This window comes from Dipodomys merriami, unplaced genomic scaffold, assembly GCF_024711535.1.
Source record: "Dipodomys merriami isolate MVZ:Mamm:240054 unplaced genomic scaffold, mDipMer1.0.p SCAF_10, whole genome shotgun sequence".
Lineage (NCBI taxonomy): Eukaryota > Metazoa > Chordata > Mammalia > Rodentia > Heteromyidae > Dipodomys > Dipodomys merriami.
The window spans coordinates 31481970-31503972 of record NW_027202271.1 but is presented as its reverse complement, the minus strand read 5'-3'; the positions used below and the strand labels follow the sequence as shown (position 1 = coordinate 31503972).

At 36.2% G+C, this 22003-nt stretch overlaps 1 protein-coding gene across 2 annotated transcripts in view; it reads right to left on the bottom strand.

Annotated features, from left to right (window-relative positions):
• The window catches only part of Tbc1d15 (TBC1 domain family member 15), a 62689-nt gene that overhangs the window by 6105 nt on the left and 34581 nt on the right, over positions 1 to 22003 (bottom strand). For both annotated transcript variants that reach the window (XM_069988725.1, XM_069988731.1), the window contains 7 exons: positions 21552 to 21680; positions 20988 to 21091; positions 18806 to 18900; positions 12431 to 12547; positions 6942 to 7042; positions 1784 to 1883; positions 1344 to 1441 (listed from right to left, as the gene is read on the bottom strand). In XM_069988725.1, coding sequence (XP_069844826.1) covers positions 1344 to 1441; positions 1784 to 1883; positions 6942 to 7042; positions 12431 to 12547; positions 18806 to 18900; positions 20988 to 21091; positions 21552 to 21680 — 744 coding nt within the window. The remainder of the gene's footprint in view (positions 1 to 1343; positions 1442 to 1783; positions 1884 to 6941; positions 7043 to 12430; positions 12548 to 18805; positions 18901 to 20987; positions 21092 to 21551; positions 21681 to 22003) is intronic.

Below are 22003 nucleotides of genomic sequence, written 5' to 3'. Positions count from 1 at the left end.
AGCAAAATATTTGCATATTTTAAATCTGGAAAAAGTAATAGTTTTCCTTTTACTGCTTTGTTATAACTTAAATGTTTTTTTGTTTTGTTTTGTTTTTCTTTGTCAGTTGTGCGGCTTGAACTCTAGGCGTGGGCGCTGTCCCTCAGCTCTTTCTTTAGCTCAAGGCAAGCGCTCTACCACTTGAGCTACAGCACCACTTCCGGTTTTCTAGTGGTTTATTGGAAATAGGATTGTCATGGTCTTTCCTGCACCGGCTGGCTTTGAATCACAATCCTCAGATCTCAGCCTCCTGAGTAGCTAGGATTACAGGCGTGAGCCACAGATGCCCAGCTTAACTTAAATGTTTTTGAAAAAGCAAAATATAAATCAGCTCCCTCCAAAACCTCAGGCTATACACTAACATGCTACCTCAACTGGCCGCCAAAAGTTCACAGAACCCTAAATCCTAGGATTAAGATGTGGCTCAATGAGTAGAATACAAAGTCCTAAATTCAAATCATTGTACTCAAGAAGCAAAAAACTTGCCAGGGCCAGTGGCTTACACCTGTAATCCTAGCCGGGCGCTGGTGGCTCATGCCTGTAATCCTAGCTACTCAGGAGGCTGAGATCTGAGGATCGCGGTTCAAAGCCAGCCCGGGTAGGAAAGACTGTGAGACTCCTATCTCCAATAAACCACTAGAAAACCGGAAGTGGCACTGTAGCTCAAGTGGTAGAGCGCTTGCCTTGAGCTGAAGAGCTGAAGGACAGTGCCCAGACCCAGAGTTCAAGCCCCACAACTGACAAAGAAAAAAAACAAAACCTGTAATCCTAGCTGCTCGGGAGGCTGAGATCTGAGAATCGTGGTTTGAAGCCAGCCCAGGCAGGAAAGTCTGTGAGACTTATTTCCAATGAACTACTCAGAAGAAGTGGGGAATGGCACTGTGGCTGAAGTGGTAGAGTGCTAGCCTTAAGCACAAAGAGGCTAAGGGACAGTGCCCAGGCCCTGAGTTCAAAGCCCTAGGACCAGCAAAAATAAAAAAAGCAAAAAAATTCTGGAATATTAAACCAATGTACACTAGAATGTGGCAGAGCCTCAAATAAAGGCAAGTCTCTCAAAGAAATAATACCCATTCTGGAAAACCTCTTGGTCTCAAATCTCACAGATATGCTATTCAAAGGATGAGAAAATACCCTATATTAGACCTGAGATGATTAACTTTTAAGAACAGAGTAAAATCTATTAGAATCTTAGAACCTACTTGCCTTAGTAATCTCAGGTAAACTATGAGAATCTATTTATACCCAATATAGAATAAACTGTCTTTCTACAATTACTGTATTTGCATAATAATTTAAGAACTTACCTCCCATAATCGAAGAATATCTAGAAAACTAAATTCCCTTTTAAATCTGATCAAAAGCCATCTGAAGCAAAAATACAGGTATCCAGAGTCCTGAGATTCTACAAAGAGAGGAGGAGGAGGGAATATAGCTTACTCTTATGCTAATTAGGTCAGAACAGTGGTACCTTTCTCAAACTCAATTGTTTTATTAAGTCTTAGGTGACTAGAAGCCCGATACATTTAATTTCATTCTATCAGTTCAAGGCAACAATATCAATACGCAGACAAACTTCCTTTAAATTCACCAAAAACAAATGAATAAAAAGCTTTAAGGCGGAATAAACACATAGCTTGGTCTTAATATACTCTCCAATAGCAGTAGAGCATTATATCTTTAAAAGGGTTCTTACACTTTTTTCTGTGTGTCTTCCAATTTGGTAGTTATAGTTTCCTAAACTTACCTAAGTAACTACAAAAACCACTGTCCAATAATCGAAGTAAGGTACTCAGCTGAATTAATTGAGTCTTCATGCCTTGCATTTGTTCTTCAAAGTTTTGATGCTTTAAGAAGAAATAATGGTTAACATAAGATATTTAATAAATATTTTTAAGTTACTGATAACTAAAAACATAATGTCTAAGGACACAGGTTGGACTGCTACAACAATGGTTATATTTTCAAAACTAAACTAATTTGAAAGCTAAAACAACACTAAAAAAAGAAATGGAAGAAAACAAAACCCTTGGTCTTAGTATTTTCTCCCTGTATTCATTTGATTTAAAGAGGAATGCAAGAACATCAGCAGCAAATTGGTATGTTTATTTCCTACCCAGCATAAAAAACTTGGTAAAAGAAATACAATTAGGAAATAAGCATTTATCAAATCATATCTATTGTTAAATATTCTATTCAAATTACCACAGGAAACAAAATTAACTTTAATGTGTATATTTAAGTAACTAATTCCTTCTTACATTTGATAAAAATATGGAGTCTGTGAGTTCAAATACATTTTCAAAATCATACTAAAACATTACTTGAATTGCACATTTTTAAACTTTCATAGGCCCAAAGGCTATATATAATGTGTAAAACAGCAAGAGATTTAATATAGGGGCCAACATAGAAATCTAGCTGGTTTTTTAAATGGAAAATTTAAAACAATCCCTCTTCTCAGTGAATTTTTTCATATGGAAAAGTTATATTTCACCAAAATAATAGAATATATGTAAGGCTGTATTAGTGTAATTTTTAAATGAATTACTAAATAAGCATTTAAAAATTCATCAGTATTAATTTTTCATAACACATATAGCTCACATAAACAAAAGTTTCTTGGGTTTTTCTAGATGACATTAAGCATCAGGGGCCCATGAGGTCATGAAGTTTGACAACTGCTGGAGTTTGTTTACATGCCTAAACAGTCTTCAAATGTGAATACATTACTAGCAACACTTGAGTGAAGGGGCCAGAAAGTGCCAGAACAAATGCTTTGAAAGGGTTTTTAGATCATTCTGACCCCTTTAACTCTTGTGCCCCAGTACCTCATAGTGACCTACTATCCTAATTTTTGTGAAAAGCCTCAGAACTATATCTCTTCCTTAATGCATAAATAAAAGTAATTTAGTTGAGCTATCTAGCAGATCAAAAACAATTTCTTCTTGATTAAAAAAAAAGAAATTCAAGCTGCACACTGATAGCTCACACCTATAATCTTAGCTATTCAGGAGGCTGAGATCTGAGGATGGCAGTTCAAAGCCAACTAGAGCAGGAAAGGCCGTAAGACTCTTATCTAATTAACTACAAAAACTAAGCCAGAAGTGGAGCTGCAGCTCAAGTGGGAGAATGCTAGTCTTGAGCAAAAAAACTAAAACTAAAAAACAACACACAGGACCTGAGTTCAGGCCCCAGAACAGGGACAAAAAAAAAAAAATCAAAGATTACTAACTCTACTAACTCTCAATGAGCTATTTCTCTTTAAAAGACTAAAAGTCAAGCCTCCAGGATATAGGTTGTCCATAATTACCAGTGGGAACTATTAGGAAATGACAGAACTAATTCACTGATCAGCAAAGTAATTTTTATTCTGATGTGGAAAAAAGACTATAGAGTTGGTTTGGAATACCAATGCAACATGGCCACTGCTACCCACTGTAGCAATAAAAGCATTCCCAAGGGCTGGGAAGGTGGCTTAGTGGTAGAGTGCTTGCCTAGCATGCATGAAGCCCTGGGTTCAATTCCTCAGTACCACATACAGAAAAACCCAGAAGTGCCACTGTAGCTCAAGTGGTAGAGTGCTAGCCTTGAGCAAAAGAAGCTCAGAGAAGTGCCCAGGCCCTGAGTTCAAGCCCCAGGACTGGCAAAAAAAAAATGAAGGATCCCCAAAATAATAGTGAAAAAGTACTCATTCTTGGAAAAGTGGATGATCAATAATGTGTATACAAAGGATAAGGATTTCAATTTTATCTATAAACTGTGTATTGTGTATGTATGTATGTATGCATGTGTGTGTGTGTGTGTGTGTGTGTGTGTGTGTGTGTGTGTGTGTGTGTGTGTGTGTGTGTGTGTGTGTGTGTGTGTGTGTGTGTACACAGGGAGAAAAAAGGGAAGAAACTAAAAGTATATAGCAAAACAGTAGATGAATATCATAAAGTACATTAGATTATTTGCATTTTGGAAACATTCCCATAATCTAGACAGTCTATGCCTAGACCTGTATTAGATGCGAATAAACATCAGTCAACATAAATTTATGGACACTAGGTTCAGCTAACACAAAAGTAATAAACACTTACATGAAGTAAAGCTGTAAAATAAAAACAAGGGGTCAAAAAGCAGCAGCAAAGATTTAAGAACATCAAAACAACCCTGTAGCAATGACAAATAACCATAGGGATTATTTTGATTGACACATATTGTTCTTTTAACCAAATAATGTGTTTGTTAAGAAAAAAAGGTTTAGCAGACAATCTATTAAAAAGAGATCTGTAATCCTAGCTACTCAGGAGACTGAGATCTGAGGATCACAGTTCAAAGCCAGGCTGGGCAGGAAAAGCCATGAAACTCTTATCTCCAATTAACCACAGGAAAACTGGGAGTGATGCTGTGGCTCAAGTAGTAGAGCCCTTTCCTTGAGCAGAAGAGCTGAGGGACAGCCCTCAGGCCCAGAATTCAAGCCCCATGACTGACCAAAAGAGAGAGAGAAAGAGAGAGAGAGAGAGAGAGAGAGAGAGAGAGAGAGAGAGAGAGAGAGAGAGAGAGAGAGAGAGAGAGAGAGAGAGAGAGAGAGAAAAGAGAGAAAAGAGAGAAAAGAGAGAGAGATCTTTTAGATAAAGACTAGAAATATCCCCAGACCATCCTCCTCAAGAGAATAGGCAAAAATAGACATTTACTTTGAAAAAGATAAAATGAAGACACTGCAACTTCCTTTATATACAAAAAAAGATAAACAGACTATAAAGTGTACATGATAATTGTTCAGAAGGTAATCTGACTATAAAGTGTACATGATAATTGTTCAGAAGGTAATCTGTAGGTCTTTATATGACTACACATGTATTCATATACATGCATGCATGTATGTGACATCATATGCCTATATAATTAAACATGACAACATTGGTTTAGTTTTATTTAAAACTATTATGAGAAATTAATCTCAGTGTGTTCACATTAATTGGGGGAATGGCTGCTGTGCATGGAGGTTTGAGCAAATCAAAGATTCATGTTTTTTTCTACAAAAATCTTTTGAGCCATCTCATAGAGGGCAGGAGGAAAATGCTGATACACTACGAATGAAACAAGGGCATGAAATCTTTAGAAAGGAACATATAAGCTCTAGTAAAACCAAATTATAAAAAACCATGAGGAAAGCAACAAAAGTTGTATGTAATCAGTAACTGTTATACAGACCTTTCTAATAAATGCCTCAGGTTTCTAGAGTACTTGAGAGTAAATTGGAACTAAGAAGGTAAGCAAATCAATCAAAAGAGTAAGGAAGACAAGCTATGGTATTACTAGGTTACTGAAATTGGTCATTCTCCCAAACTATGTTACTAGGTTACTGCAATTGGTAATACTTCAAAAAAATCCAAAATCATTAATTTATGGCAAAAAACTCTTTTGAACATTTGCTAACTTCATAGTAAAAGGACACTTTAAAACTATCAAATCTTATCAATTCACACCTAAGAAGGAACTAAGTGAAGCAAGGATGAGTTCAAAGTATAAATAAGCTTGACAATAATTTGGAAAAACTGGAAGAGAAAAGAAAAACAGTCAAACAAAGAAGAAGTAAGAAGTACAACATTCAAATTTTACATTCCTATCCTAGAAGCATTCTGTCAAGGAATATGTTAAATAATTAGATTCACTTTTTACCTTATTGCAAATAATATCCAACATTAAGACTTATCATCAATTTTATTAACACTATTTTGAAAAGAAATATATAGTGACATGTATGGTTAGAATTTTAGATTTCACACCTTTATCTACTCATATCCCTCAGCCTTCTTCTTTCTTATAAATTGCTTTAAAAGACTTTTTTTTTTGGTCTGGTCATGGGCCTGAACTCTGGGCCTGGGCGCTGTCCCTCAGCTCTTCAGCTCAAGGCTAGAGCTCTACCACTTGAGCCACAGCGCCACTTCTGGCTTTTTTCTTTTTGCTTATGTGGTGCTGAGGAATCAAACCCAGGGCCTCATGCATGCAAGGCAAGCAGCTCTACGGCTGAGCCACCTTCCCAGCCCTAAAAGACTTTTTATATTAATCTTTGCTAATGCGCTCTCTGTTATTCTAGTACTGTCTCAATGAATATTGATAATAAAAATATTTGTACTAATATTTATATGGAGACAAAGTTTAGATCTAATAATCACATTTTTTTAGAAAAGTAACAATGCATTGCAAAGAAAATGTCTGAGTTAGAAATAGTGAAAAAAAATCAGATGTTTGGGCTAGGAAGGTGGCTCAGCGGTAGAGCACTTGCCTTGCATGCATGAGGCCCTGGGTTCAATTCCTCAGCACCACATAAGCAGGAAAAAAAAAAAACAGAAGTGGTATAGTGTTAGCCTTGAGCTGAAGAGCTGAGGGACAGCATTCAGGCCCACAGTTCAGGCCCACAACCGGACCCAAAAAAAAAAAAAAAAATTAGATGTTTGACAAAAATCCAAGATATTCATAAAATGTAAGGGTACATACTTGGCATAAGCAAGCCTTATCTCTGAAACTAGCAAGTTCAACTACTTCAATTTACCTCACAAAACTAAATTCATATATTTCATGAATATGCTGTATGAATCAGTTCTTCTGAACCAAAAAGTATTTAGCGATATTAAATCCTGATTATTTCTGTATTATAGGCAATATTATCTCCTTTTTATATTAAAAATAATCCCAATATTTCCAAGCCTCTTCAAAGGCTAATAAAAGAAGTAAATCAAGCATGGAGTTATTTTTTAAAATTCCATCATTGTTGGCTAAATACAAAAATCAAACTTTTATAAATAAGATTATAAAACTAAAACTTTCAATCAGTTTGATTGAAGAAAAAAAATCTTTCCTATTTTTTTTAAATGTTTTTTTATTGTAAAGATACTAAAAAAACTCTTTATTCTTACCATTTGGTCCATGTAAGAAGCAAAGCACCAAAAAGCATCCACTTCATTTTCCATCACATATAAAAGAGGGGAAAGTAAGTCACTCATTCCTTGCACATATCCTAAAAAGGAGAATAAGAAGTTTCTGAAAACTTAAGCTTCATGAATCCTTTTGATGACACTATTTCACTAAAAACTGTTTACTCTTTTGATTTAAAAACTAGAAGACATGGGTGTTTGTGAAGATAGAAAAGTAAAAATAGAGGAGGTCAGGTAACCAGGTAAGAAAGATAAGTTGGTGTGAGTTGTCAACTTCGTGTTTAGTTGACAATGTGTCTTAGGATATAAAAAATGAAGAGTAATATATTAAAAACAGTGAGAAATGAGGAATAAAGAAAGAACATAGAGGATAACCATATATAAATGAGTGTGTACCCAAAAGGAGCCATCAACAATGAATTGGCTCAGTAAGATAATAAGTAAAAAGGGGTTCAAATGCTTTACAAACTGATTACTGATAGATGAAACCACAAAAATCAGAAACAAGGGCAGGGGGAGGATGGGAAGGGATGGGAAGGGGAAACAAAGGAGGAGGCTACAATGCGTGATAAGAAATGTACTCATTATCTTGCCCATGTAATTGTAACCCCTCTGTACAGTATTTTCACAAGAAAAAAAGGAAAAAAAATAGAAATCAGAAACAAAAGTATTTAATTCTTCTACGTTGTTGCAGTAACATGTCCTTCATTCTTATTCCTTTTTATGCAACCAATTCTAGCAACTGGGTTTGTCCACTCATTTTTTAGATAATGTTATTATTTAATTACCTTTCTTTTGCTAGTGTTATAATTTTTGAACCATTACTCAACACCCAATGATTAAAAGACAAACTGGAAAGTTTGTCCCTGGCTTTAAAACAAATGAAAAGTGTTGCTATACTTTCCAAGTGGATGTATCATGCTTCTTTTTATATTTCCACTCTACTAAAAACTCAATGTTTTGTTTTGCAACTTAATTTTTGAACACTAATTCCTAGGCCAACAATTAAACAGTCAATTCTGGTAACTTTAGTACATGTGTTAAAATTAAATACACTTTTTTTTTTTTTTTTTTTGGTGGTCCATCTGGGGCTTGAACTTAGGACCATGCACTGTCCCTGAGCTCTTTTTGCTCAAGGCTAGCACTCTAGCACTTTGAGCCACAGTGCCACTTCTGGTTTTCTGGTGATTAATTGGAGATAAGAGTCTCACACTTTCCTGCCTGGGCTGGCTTTGAACTGCAATCCTCAGACTTCTGCCTCTTGAGTAGTTAGGATTACAGTCATGAGACATCAGCACCCAGCTAAATATACTTCTTGATTTGTAACTTAGAAAGTCTGTGGAACAAACCACCTTTCATTTGCAGATCAAAAGCTTAAACTTTTTTTAAATTTTAGTAATAGCTTTTATTCAGCCTAGTATATAGAAAATCTTATCAGTCAAATAAAACGATAATAACATTTTACACTTTTTTATGCTAATCTACAATTCATACTCACAGCAGTTTCAAGCCAAACTAGCAAAAGCTTACGTGCTCCTTGACTACATGCTGCCACAGTGGGAAGCCCAGCTTTACAATTTCAGAGAAGCTTACCTTTTTTTTCAGTAACATCTATGTTATTTAGAAGAAATAGGGGATGGGCTGGGAAGGTGGCTCAGTGGTAGAGCGCTTGCCTTGCATGCCTGAAGCCCTGGGTTCGATTCCTCAGCACCACATAAGAAAAAAGAAAAAAGCCAGAAGTGGTGTTGTGGCTCAAGTGGTAGAGCGCTAGCCTTGAGCTGAAGAGCTGAGGGACAGCGCCCAGGCCCAGAGTTCAGGCCCCAGGACTGGACCCCCCCCCAAAAAAAAAGAAAGAAAGAAAGAAATAGGGGAAGTTCTTCTAGCAACAATATACAACTATGTATCACTCTGTTTTGGAAGAAAAGTTCCTAAGTGACCCTAGAAAATAGTTAAACCAAATACCTCTTGAGAAAATTCAAACCAAACAGGAAATAAAAAGAATTAGTACTCAGTTCACCTCAGGATCCCCTTACAAATAAGTGAAGCTAAATTTGCTGTGCTCAGAGCCCTGCTCAATCAGCCATTGCTACGCTTTTCCATGTAGCCTACTATAAAACTTCGTTATGTCCACACTGAACGTTGTGGGAATATAAGCCTCTATTCACATAGCATAAAAGTCTACCTGGGGGGCTGGGAAGGTGGCTCAGTGGTAGAGCGCTTGCCTTGCATGCCTGAGGCCCTGGGTTCAATTCCTCAGCACCACATAAGCAAAAAGAATAAAAGCCGGAAGTGGTGCTGTGGCTCAAGAGGTAGAGTGCTAGCCTTGAGCTGAAGAGCTGAGGGACAGTGCTCAGGCCCAGAGTTCAGGCCCCACGACCGGACCCCAAAAAAAAAAGTCTACCTGGGTTCCCATGAAAGACAAACAATTAATACTGTTCCAGACAACAGTTATCAGACATTTAGAGAAAAGAAATAGAAAAATGGCATAAGACATAAAGCATTTACATAAATTTATGCACATAGTTTCTAAAAATAGTGTATACTTGTTCAAAAAGACCAAGCTAGGAAGGAGACTAAAGTGCTATCTTTTGAACTTTCCTACCCATCACTAACAGTAAAAACAATGACAATGAGAAATTGTTTTCACATCACATGGAGGAACTCTAATGTGAATCCAACAAAGTGCAGAGTACTATTCTACTGGGTCTGACTATGTATGGTCTATAATAAAAATTTTCAAAGTATGGGGGCTGGGGAGGTGGCTCAATGGTAGAGTGCTTGCCTTGCATGCAAATGAGGCCCTGGGTTCGATTCCCCAGCACCACATAAGCAAAAAGAAAAAAGCCGGAAGTGGAGCTGTGGCTCAAGTGGTAGAGTGCTAGCCTTGAGCTAAAAGAGCTGAGGGACAGTGCCCAGGCCCAGAGTTCAGGCACCACGACTGGACCCAAAAAAAAATTTTTTTTCAAAGTATGCTACTCAAAAAACTTACAAAGCACCTTTCTTCTGGGGAAGGGCTTTACTATTAAGTTATATAAAAAAAAAAAAAAAATCTGAGGGGCTAGGAAGGTGGCTCAGTGATAAGAGTGCTTGCCTTACATGCAAGAGGCCCTTGGTTCGATTCCTCAGCACCACATAAGCAGAAAAGCTGGAAGTGGCACTATGGCTTGGGCTGAAGAGCTGAGGGACAGCGCCCAGGCCCAGAGTTCAGGTCTCACGACCACAACAACAACAACAAAAATTCTGAGAAACTAATTTAATCCTTTAACACTTCAGCTTTCATATGCAATCACTATCACATTTCTTTGGCACATCTTAGCTGTGAAGCAAGTAGTCAAATGAATCCTCTTCTGGTAGCCTTTAAACTATTATATTTTATACATGATGTTCTTTTGGGTACGTCCTCAGTTGTGAAAGTACAGTTATGTACTAATTCTTTTTAATTAAAAAAGATTAAAGTCATTTAAATTAGCATTCAGTAGTAGCCAGATCCTGTACTACAGCTGACTAGTGTAAATCTTAATCAGCCCTACTACACTTTCTACCGTAGTTTCCCAAAATTATTTTCTTAGCAATTCTGTTTCAGTAGAGAGGCGTAAGAAATAAGCCCTTATCATCCTAATGTATACTTTCTTAGGGTTGAAAAGAAAAACAGCCTATATACAAATCAATTTTCCAGATAACTAAAGCTTAGCCCTAGGGTATCATACTGGAAGAAAAACAACTTACGAATTACAAATCATTTTTTTACGAACTAAAATTAGACACTCACCTGTCTTCCATACAGTATTCTGAGTATTATTTAAACTCTTATAGACTATTCAGTGTCATCAGTATGAACATACACTTTTTCCTTTGGGCACTTCCTGAAGGCACAGTATCTTCACCTCCTAACTAAAAATGACTCTTAAGTTTTTCTTTCTGCTTTTGATTTTTTTATCTCCTCACTAACAAGATAATGTAAATACATACACCCTTCAATGGGCTAAAAAGCAAAACAACTCAACATGACTGAATCCCCTATAAGACAGTAAATGTATAGCACAGGTTGCTCTACTATGAGTTAAGGGCAAAAAATATGTTCCACTGCTTATATAAAAACTATCTTGGTTTCTCATAATTGGTGGGACCTTAACTATGTTTCAGATAAATGAAGTGTCTGAATAGAAAGAGAATGGTATTTGTGTAGATAAATGGATAGGGTAAATTGTTGTATTCCTGCAGCAGTGCATAGCTGTGTATGAATTCCTATCTCAATTATCATCTGAGAATGGCCAATGTCTCCTGCTCCCAAGGACAATGGACTTGTGCTGTACACTAATAACAAAGTAAAACAGCAATGGACTGGGGAGCTAAAAGTATATAGGTAAGAATGTCAGCCTATAATAAATACCTGGATCTCTAACTTCAGATCTATTATTTACTCTTTTCAACCATAAGTCACTATCTGAATTATCACCTAACTCATAAAATGGTGATGCTTATTTAACTATTTTCTCAATTTTAAAATTAAAATAAAATAAAATCAAGTATGACAGCATTCTGAAGACTAAAAGTCACTGTAACAATATGCTTTCAATAAGTTTACTGAATATATGATAAAATATGACTATATTTTGAAGAGAATGTAAGAGATTTTTAAGCTTGTTATCACCAAAGAGGCTGATAAAATCCACAACCAACTTTGTATCTTCCCCTAACATAGAGAAAGAAAGGCAAGAGAATTTACACAGATATAAACAATGAAGAAAATACACCATTATTACTTGGGTTAAAGTGCTGAGTATCCAATCATTTTCTCCAAGAGTTCAAAGCTCTGTTGAAGTAATATGGAAAACATCTATTTTTGTTATTTCCTTGCTGGCAGCAATTCACAAATAAATCAAAACACTTTTCTTTTCATGCTTATTTAAAGGCTAATGCTTAGAAACTTTGTTGGTCCTTTAAAACACTGGCCAGGAGTTAATGGCTCACACCTGTAATTCTAGCTACTCAAAAGGTCAACACCTAAAGGATAACAGTTCAAAGTCAACCCTCAAGTAGAAAGTCTGAAACTCCATATCAAAAATAACCAGCAATGGAGCTGGGAAGGTGGCTCAGTAGTAGAGTGCTTGCCTTGCATGCATGGGGCCCTGAGTTCGATTCTTCAACACCACATAAGCAGAAAAGCTGGAAGTAGTGCTGTGGCTCAAGTGGTAGAATGCTAGCCTTGAGCTGAAGAGCTGAGGGACTGTACCCAGGCCCAGAGTTGAGGCCCCACAACCGACACAAGAGAAAAAAAATAATAATAACCAGAAAGAATGGGGGTGTGGCTCAAGTTGCAGAGCACTAGCCAGAAAACCTACAGAGCACAAGAAATGTAAAGAAGAGGGAAGAGGAGAAGGCTATTACCTATTTAAACTAAATGGTTAATAAATCTAAATTCTAAAATACAAAGAAATCTTTTCAAAGTAAGGCTTGAGAGGATCACTTACCTAAATCAAAATCATACATACAATAGGTCATCAAAATGTCATGAAGCAAAATCAATCCTGGATTATCTTGACCTTCATAAAATTTGTTTGTTCGATCTGTTCTGTTAACATCTTTTTCTAAAAGAAGAAAACAATCACACATTTTAAAACTTCTCAAAAAACATATTCGTATAAAACTTACATCTTACAAGTACAAAATTTATGTTCTTATTATTAGTTTCACTTATTGCTATACAACTGTGGATATGTTGCTTTTAGGATGAAGGGGGGGGCATATTCTTTTTTTAAAAAACTTTATGGGGCCAAACTGAACACTTTACACTTTCAAGGGGTTTCATCGTGATTTTTTTTTACTGGCTATATTTCTAAATAAGCAAAAGCAACACCAAAACCATCATGCTATAAATATGAAATTTTAGGGTTAAAAATGACAAAATAGCCGGGCGCCAGTGGCTCACGCCTATAATCCTAGCTACTCAGGAGGCTGAGATCTGAGGATTGTGGTTCAAAACCAGCCCAGGCAGGAAAGTCCATGAGACTCTTATCTCCAATAAACCACTCAGAAAACCAGAAGTGGCGCAGTGGCTCAAGTGGTAGACTACTAGCCTTGAGCCAAAGAGCTGAGGGACAGCGTTCAGACCCAGAATTCAAGCCCCATGGCCAACAACAACAACAACAAAAATTGTCTCATTTTGTAATTGTGGAATAAACAAATAGTTTTTATTAACTCAAGCACAATTAATATGGTCATGCCAGTACAGGGTTTTATGCTTTTTTTTTAACTGTACAAAGCACTGACATTTTCATACAATTATACTTTGATCACATTCACTATTAGTCTTTCTTATCTCTCCATCTCCCCACTTTTTTCTTTCATATCCCTATTGGTTCCCATTTCTTAATAGACATTTAAACACAGTAAAAAGTTGTCTGCACCCCTATAAACTCTTCAGTATTTCTTTCTTCATATATAGATGTGTAGTACTGATAAAACAGACAGAAAACAAAAGAAACTTTCAATGATATGTAAATGTGTTCTTTCATAAGTTATTTCTAGAAACAAATTGAGTCCTCTCCATTTGATATTAGAAAAAAAAAAGACTGAAGAAAAACAACATCATGCTGACAGCTTTGCCATTCACTATCACTAACCTCAAGTGGGTACTTTATTTTATGCTTCCTGGCAATCTTGCACTATTTCCCTATTCATTTTCCTGATTCATCTAATTAGTTTGTATCTTCTTTCTCTTTAAGCTCCATCTTTTCCCACATCCTAGAACTTGGAAAAGTATTTTATGTACTCAAAGAGAACTTCTACAGGTTCCCACTATTCTAGCCACATAACTGCAAGTGAATTCATAGTTTCCTTTCTTTCCTTTTAGTAAAAATCTCCAATGATCTAAATACTCTTTGGAATAGTCAATCTAAGCCTTCCTCTTACTTCGCCTCTCAATCACCTTTTCTTGAAATACTTTTGTCACTTGTCTTCTAGGATATCAAACTTTCATGTTTTCTGACTTTCCTAGGGCCCTATTTTCAGTTTCCTTTACTGTTTTCTCCATACACTATTTTTGGAAACTTAAGTACACTGAGGAAGAGTTCTTGAACCACTTCTTTGCTAGTGATAATCCTTCCCTGGAAATTTTATTGAGCATCCTAACACAGTCTCCTATTTCAATCCCCTAAAATGTCCCCAAATTCCTTTATAGTCTACCTCCTACTCTACATATCAACTTGTGGACATCCAATAGGCAAAAACCAAAAACTAATGTCCAAAACTGAATTCCAAATACTCCCTTCCAAGCTTTTTTTCTCTCATAGTTTTTCCCACCTTAGTAAAACATCATGACTCCATGTCTGCAGTTGCTCACCCTAAATGCCTTATAATCATCCTTGCTTTCCTTGTCATTCACACTGATAAGATCAGTTAAATCTTCAATACGTATAGAAATCAGTATGAGATCTCCAAGCCAAATCATTCCCCACTCTAACCCTATTCCTGACACAGTGATCTTATTGCTCTTCTTCAAACATGCAGAGGTTCTAAGGAGAACCAAGTCTAGATCTTGCTGTTTACCTCTGACTAAAATTGTCTTCATTCAGATAGCTTCAAGGCTATATTCCCAGCATCTTCAAGTTTCTATTGGACCTCACTCAACTCTAGCTTCCTGGATCAAGCAAAACATTCTCTCTCACCTGGATTATAGCAAAAGATTCAAAATGGTCTTTCTCCTTTCTTCTCTGCCCTCCAACAGCTATTTTTCAGATAGCAACCAGAGACTTGTTAAAACAAAAGTCAGATCTATTCTGCTCAAAACTCTCTACTGCCTTTACATCAGTGAAAGTCTACAATAATCTGTATATAATCTTCTACCATTTCCTCTCTTACTTCATCTATTTTGATATTCTGCTTCAACTCATTTCAACCACACTTGCTTACACACTGTACCTCAAAAATAAAAAAAGTCCTTGGGTACAAATACTTCTAATACATGTTATTTCTTTCTGCAGTGTATGTTTTTTACCTACATATCTACCTGTCTAGTTCACTTCTTTACTCCCTTGAACAGAAATAGGAGTGCCAGATTAAAACTGCACTATAACACAAATCCTTACTCTCCTCCCTGCCTTACTTTTCTACCTTGCTACTAACATACTTATCATGTTTACTGTCTATACTTTCCCACAGGAAATGGAAGCTCCTTGGAGGCAAGATTTTGCCTTTTTTGTTGACTCTTTTGTTTTTTGTTTTTTTTGGGGGTCTGGTCATGGGCCTGAACTCTGGGCCTGGACACTGTCCCTCAGCTCTTCAGTTCAAGGCTAGCACTCTACCACTTGAGCCATAGCGCCACTTCCGGCTATTTTTCTGGTTATGTGGTGCTGAGGAATCAAACCCAGGGCCTCATGCATGCAAGGCAAGCGTCCTACCACTGAGCCACCTTCCCAGCCCCTTGTTGACTCTTGAATCCCCAATGCCTAGAGGAAAGTCTAGTACATAACTGGCACTAAGTAAATTATTTTATTGAATGATTGTATGAATGCTTAAAATAACTAATGTGATTCAAAAGATCCTTGATGATTCTAACATACAGCCAAACTGAGAAGCCAATGGAATAAACACTGAGATTTCCAGGCCTCCTTCGGTGTCCCTTTTTTCTCCTAGGTGACATCTTTTGCTCACAGATATTTCTATTTATTAACACCCAAATTTATATCTGCCATCAGACAATTCCAGATCATTCAATTAGGTATGTGATGTTCTATTTATATCCATTTAAGATGTATATACTTTCATACATATATACCTAAGCTCTAATTCAATTTCACCATGCCTGTTACTTCCACAATAAGTAGCACTACTAAAAGCCCAATTTCTCAAGTCAAGAAACTGAATCTTCACCTTGGTATTACCCTACATCTAGCTAATGTATTAGAAAGTCATCAATTCTATCACCAAAATGAAACAAGAATCTGCCTGGCTACATCTCCATTACCACCATCTCCTGCTTAGGCTTCTATTTCCTATTAACTAGTCTCCTCATTCTTACTCTTATCTTGATAGAATCCATTTCTACACAACAACCAAAAATAATCTTAAAATGTAAACAAAATACTGTTGGCTAAAATGCTCCAACAACTTCTCATAATACTCAAAATCCAGAGGGGTGGGATTGACAGGAATATATTGGAAGCACATATGGAAATTTAACAATGAAAACTCCTTCTGTATAACTAATGTAAGTAATTTTTTAAAAAGTAAAACTCATTGATAAGGCCTACAGCTTACTGCGTAGCTTTCCTTTTAATAAAATAAATTTATATGCCTCAAAACTCTTTTATTACTATTATATTGTTTTAATTATTATTAATTACTATTATGTTATTTATTAATTATTAATTTAAAAATACTACTGAATAGAGTATTATAGATAATGAATGCTCTAAGCTGAGTGTCAGTGGCTACTCAAGAAGCTGAGACCTGAAGGATCGCGGTTCAAAGCCAGCCCAAGCAGAAAAGTCTAATATTAACCAGAAAAATACTGATTTGGAGGTATGGTTCAAGTGGTAAAGTGTCAGCCAGACATGAGAAAGAAAGCTCAGCATGTGAGGCCCTAAGTTCAATCTCTAGTAAGGGAAAAAGAAAAGAAGGGGGAGAGGAAAGAATGCTTTTAAAAACTAGTTATATAGTGGAAAACATGATACAGGTTTTTTTTAATCACTTAATTAAGAAGATATCTGAATATAAAGAAATCCAAATGTGTAGCTTTACTACCTAGCTTAAATAGGTGGCTTACAATGAACAAATCTTTTCTGGGCTTTAATTTTATTATCTTTTAAAAATGGGCAAAATGTGTGAAAATGTTTAAATCCAAATCATAACATGGAGATTTAAAATATGTACATTTTCCCCAGCCTTCTCAAAGAATGAGAATGGGAAAAAAGAAAAGTTGAACTGAGAGTCATTATCACTACTGCTTATCAAAGATAATATTGAATATAACCAGAAAAGGGTTAAAAAACTGAATTAGTTAGGGGCTGGGAAGGTGGCTCAGTGGTAGAGCACTTGCCTTGCATGCATGAGGCCCTGGGTTCGATTCCTTAGCACCACATAAGCAAAAAGAAAAAAGCCGGAAGTGGCGTTGTGGCTCAAGTGGTAGAGCGCTAGCCTTGAGCTGAAGAGCTGAGGGACAGCGCCCAGGCCCAGAGTTCAGACCCCATGACCAGACCCCCAAAAAACAAAAAGAAACTGAATTCGTTAATGTCAAAATCCCTTTTAAAAAACCATCTCCATCACTACTTTTGTTATTAAAAATGGAAACAGCAGAGGATTCTAGTTAAAAACTTTAACTGGGCACTGGTGCCTCCTGCATGTAATTCTAGCTACTCAAGAGCCTGAGATCGGAGAATCATGGTTTGAAGCTAAGCCAGGCAAAAGAAATTCATGACACTCTTGTCTCTACCAAAACACAGAAGTAGTGCTATGGTTCAAGTGGTAGAATGCTAGCTTTGAGCAATAAAGCTCAGGGATAGCACCCAGGTCCTGAGTTCAAACCCCAGGAACTCACTCTCTCTCTCTCTCTCTCTCTCCTCTCTCTCTCTCTCCTCTCTCCTCTCTCTCTCTCTCTCTCCTCCCCCCCCCTCTCTCTCTCTCGATTATTCCATGCCTCAGGACCCCCAAGCCAGAGAAAGGAGAGTATATTCTGGCACTGGCATCATTTACTTTCAGAGAAAAAAAAATTCTTTCAATCAAAAGCATAATTGCCAAAGTGATCTTAGTAACTGTTAAAAGTCACTGTTATATTGAGCTTTCTTCATATAATTAAGAGAATTCTTTCTTCCACTGGAGAGTAGGTTCATGGTAATATATCCCTATATACTTAAAACACCATAAATATTAAAATTTGAATAGGATGTAAGAATTTCAGGGGCTGAGAAGGTGGCTCCATGGTAGAGCGCATGCCTTGCATGCCTGAAGCCCTGGGTTTGATGCTGGAAGTGGCACTGTGGCTCAAGTGGTAGAGCGCTAGCCCTGAGCTGAAGAGCTGAGGGACAGCGCGCCCAGGCCCAGAGTTCAGGCCCCACAACCGGACCCAAAAAAAAAAAAAAAGAAAGAAGAATTTCAAAAATAAGTTCTAATATTACCCCAAAATAACAGTCAAGACTCTACATTTGGACAAGTCATTTATTTTTCCATTTTCTTACCTATAAAATAGTTTATTACATAAAACATGTCAGCTAGACATGCAAAGCAGCAACTACGTATCTTTCAATAATTTATACCCACTTGATCATGAGAGCCACATTATCCGGTACTGAGTACCTAGAATAAAATCTAGTAGTTTTATGATAAAATTCTATCAAGCATTTTTTCTTAGTAGTTATTCTCTAGTTAAAATTTTATTTTCAAATAAAATATTTTTCTATTTAGAATTTTAAATTTAAATGATGAAACACATGCATGATGGAAACAGTCTTGAGATACACACACCAAAGCCTGTTAACTCTAATTATCTATGGGTAGCAGAAGCAAAATCAATCCTATATTCTTGCCTACTCACCTGTAGTTTTTAATTTTTCTGTAAGAAACACAAACCACTTTCATAGTAAAGAAGAAAGCAGTGAAAAAAAGTAAATAAAATTAACTCAGGAAAATGAAGTGCTTTCTAAAGTCCCATTATAGAAGCAAAAATAAGTATTGTGTACTTAATACAATGATTGAGCTCATGTGATTACTGCAAAAGGAATACCCAAGAACATAAACACACATTCTAATGTACTTCCCAATTCTGAATTCTTTTGAACTTAATACATTACTGTGCACTGAATTTAAGGTTAACCCTGCTTGCATTTCCAAAGTTCTTTAGAAAAAATTACCGATAAGACTTCTGTAATCTCTTAACCTTGAATTTCTCTTCTCTTGTTCCTCACTGACAGATTTCCATTGTAGTTTCATCCTGAAGTATTCATCACTATAGAAAACAATTAGCACCAAAAAATGCTATTTAATTTTTTTAACATTTCATAATTGAGTTTTTATATAAAGAACATTAAAACTGTAATAAATAGTACAAAGTACTGATGCTGCTGCTGGAATGTAAATTTATAAACATAATAATGACATATTTGTAAGTAAATGAAATCAAAGGAAAAAAAAAAAAACCTCCTACATGTCCAAGTTTTCGTGATACTGTTGACCTACTAGAATAATTTTAGGAAAAAAAGGTTAAACATCTCATTTCTTAAAATCATATCTAAATTTATTCTAGTCATTAAGTATTTTAGTCATTAAAGCTTCCAAATAAAAATAAATCTAAATGATTTTTTTAATGTGACACTGAGAGTTCTGTTTTCTAACCACTTTACTGCAGAAACTTGTTAATGTAAAATATCTTAGGAGTAGGACTGGCAGAGAATTTGATTTTGCACAAACTGAGAATAGCTTTAAATGAAAGGCTAAGTTGACAACTGGTAATTAAAAAGTATAAATGAAGCCAGTTCAGTGGCTCATGCTTATAATCCTAGCTATTCAGGAGGCTGAGGACTAAGAATCATATTGAAAGCTAACTTGGGCAGAAAAGTGCATGAGACTCCTGTCTCCAATATCAGCACAAGAGCTGAACAGGAATGGTAGAACACTAGCCATGAGAAGAGGAAAAAGCAGAGCAAGAGCACAAGTTCAAGCCCTAGCAAAGATGATCTGTGTTTCATGTCAAGTGTAAGAAATAACCTAAAATATAAACTCTTCAGTGTTTCAGTATTATGAAATTATAAATTTGAAGGCAACTAACCTAAATAGCAAATATACATACCTATGAGCTAATTTTATAATATCATATTACAAAAATGATTTAAGATGCAAGATATTTTTAGGTGGGCTGGGAAGGTGTCTCAGTGGGAGAGTGCTTGCCTTGCATGCATGAGGCCCTGGGTCCGATTCCTCAACACCACATAAGCAGAAAAAGCTGGAAGTGGTGCTGTGGCTCAAGTGGTAGAGTGTTAACCTTGAACTGAAAAGCTGAGGGACAGTGCCCAGGCCCAGAGTTCAGGCCCCATGACTGGCAAAAAATAATTTTTTTAAGGAAAAGATATTTTTAGTATGTATCTAAATATATTTCGGGGGGGGGGGCAGTACCACAGGTTGACCTCAGGGCCTCATGCTCTCACCTGGCTTTCTTTGTCAGTCGGGGGCCTGAACTCTGGGCACTGTTCCTCAGCTCTTCAGCTCAAGGCTAGTACTCTATCACTTTGATCCACAGCACCAATTCCGGCTTTTTCTGTTTATGTGGTGCTGAGGAACCGAACCCAGGACCTCACTGCATGCAAGGCAAGCACTCTACCACTGAACCACCTTCCCAGCCCTCACCTGGCTTTCTAAATCACAGCTAGTTCTTTTTTTGTTTGTTTTTGTTTTTGTTTTGGTTGGTTGTAGGGCCTGAACTCTGGGCCTGGACGCTGTCCCTCAGCTCTTCAGCTCAAGGCTAGCACTCTACCACTTGAGCCACAGCGCCACTTCCGACTTTTTCTGCTTATGTGGTGCTGAGGAATCAAACTCAGGATCTCATGTATGCAAAGCAAGCTACTCTACCACTGATCCACCTTCCCAGCCCTCACAGCTAGTTCTTTATCTCTAGAGCCAGCCTCCAGCTCGACGTCATGCTAACTATTTTGGAGAAAGGAGTCTCACTGACTTTTTTTTCTAGGCTGACTTCAAACCTCTATCCTCCAGATCTTAGCCTTTTGAGTAGTAAAGATTATGGTCAAGAATCATCAGAGCCTAGCTAAACAGTAACTATGCAAAAAGTTTGTTCAAAGTTATCACTACGAAGTCTAGAATTTTCTTCCATATTTTTACAAAACACACCTGCAAAGCCACCATTCTATTAAGTGTTTCTGCTTTGAAATAATTACAATGTTCATAATTTTTATATTGAAACAAGGAAATGAAGTATTTCCATTCCCTAATCTACCCCAAATCCTAATCTAGAAACTAACAGCTCATTTGTATGGTTAGGTTACTTGTCATTCTTTGAAGAACATACACAAAAACATTACTCACGTTTTTTGTTTTTGTAATTTAGTTCTTTCTTCCTTAGTACTATCCCAAGGAAAATAACCCAGAAGAAATTTCCATGCTTGCTTTCTCAGTGAATGACTTAGTCCCTGAAGAAAGCATTCATAAAAATCATATTAGTAAAAAAAAAAATAATAATAATCTAAGTTCATAAAAGTTGCATATAATAAAAAAATACACTCAAGAGATAGTTCTGTGTATAAATATTTTACTTCTAGAATCTGAAGCTATATAAGCAGCTGCTAGAAAGCTTAAATAATGGACTATTAGTACACTGTAGAGTGGTCCTTACTGATCAGGCAAATGTCAATGGGCATAAGTCTCTTTACATATCCTGCAGAACTTCAATTAAGAATGAATATCTTCCTTTAGACATGAGTATACACATACTTGACTCACAGGGATACTGTCCTACTCAATACAGAAATCTGAAGGAATCATTCTTCAGATAACAGAGTTCATTCTTCTAAAAATAAAAATAACCATAGAAGTCTGAATATTAGCAGCTGGTAATACAATTGGTATTAGAGTTATTACAATTTAAATTACCCCTCTAAATATCATCTCCTTCATGTTATCTACATTTAAAATTCTTCCTTCAGAATCAATGTTCTTAGTCCATTCTTCCAATGAGACTGGCTCTCTCCTTTGAACAACAGGTCGCTCTCCTAAATCAATCTAAAATGAGAAGACAGCAATGGAAGTACAATCAAGATATATATATATATATATATATATAATATATATATTTTATATATATATATATAAAATCATAAATATATATTCTAAAATATTATTTTTGTTGAGTTCTGAAGCTCTTAAAAGCTTTATTTTCCAGTGTTTAATTTATGAAGTATATTAGTAAGCATTATATACATTTTCTCTTCTACCAAACACAAAAATAACCCGATTACAAATTCTGAGAAAAGAAATCTGATAAAACAAAAACATTTTTGCTATTCAGGGTTTCAATTACATAAGTACAAAGCATTCAACATGTA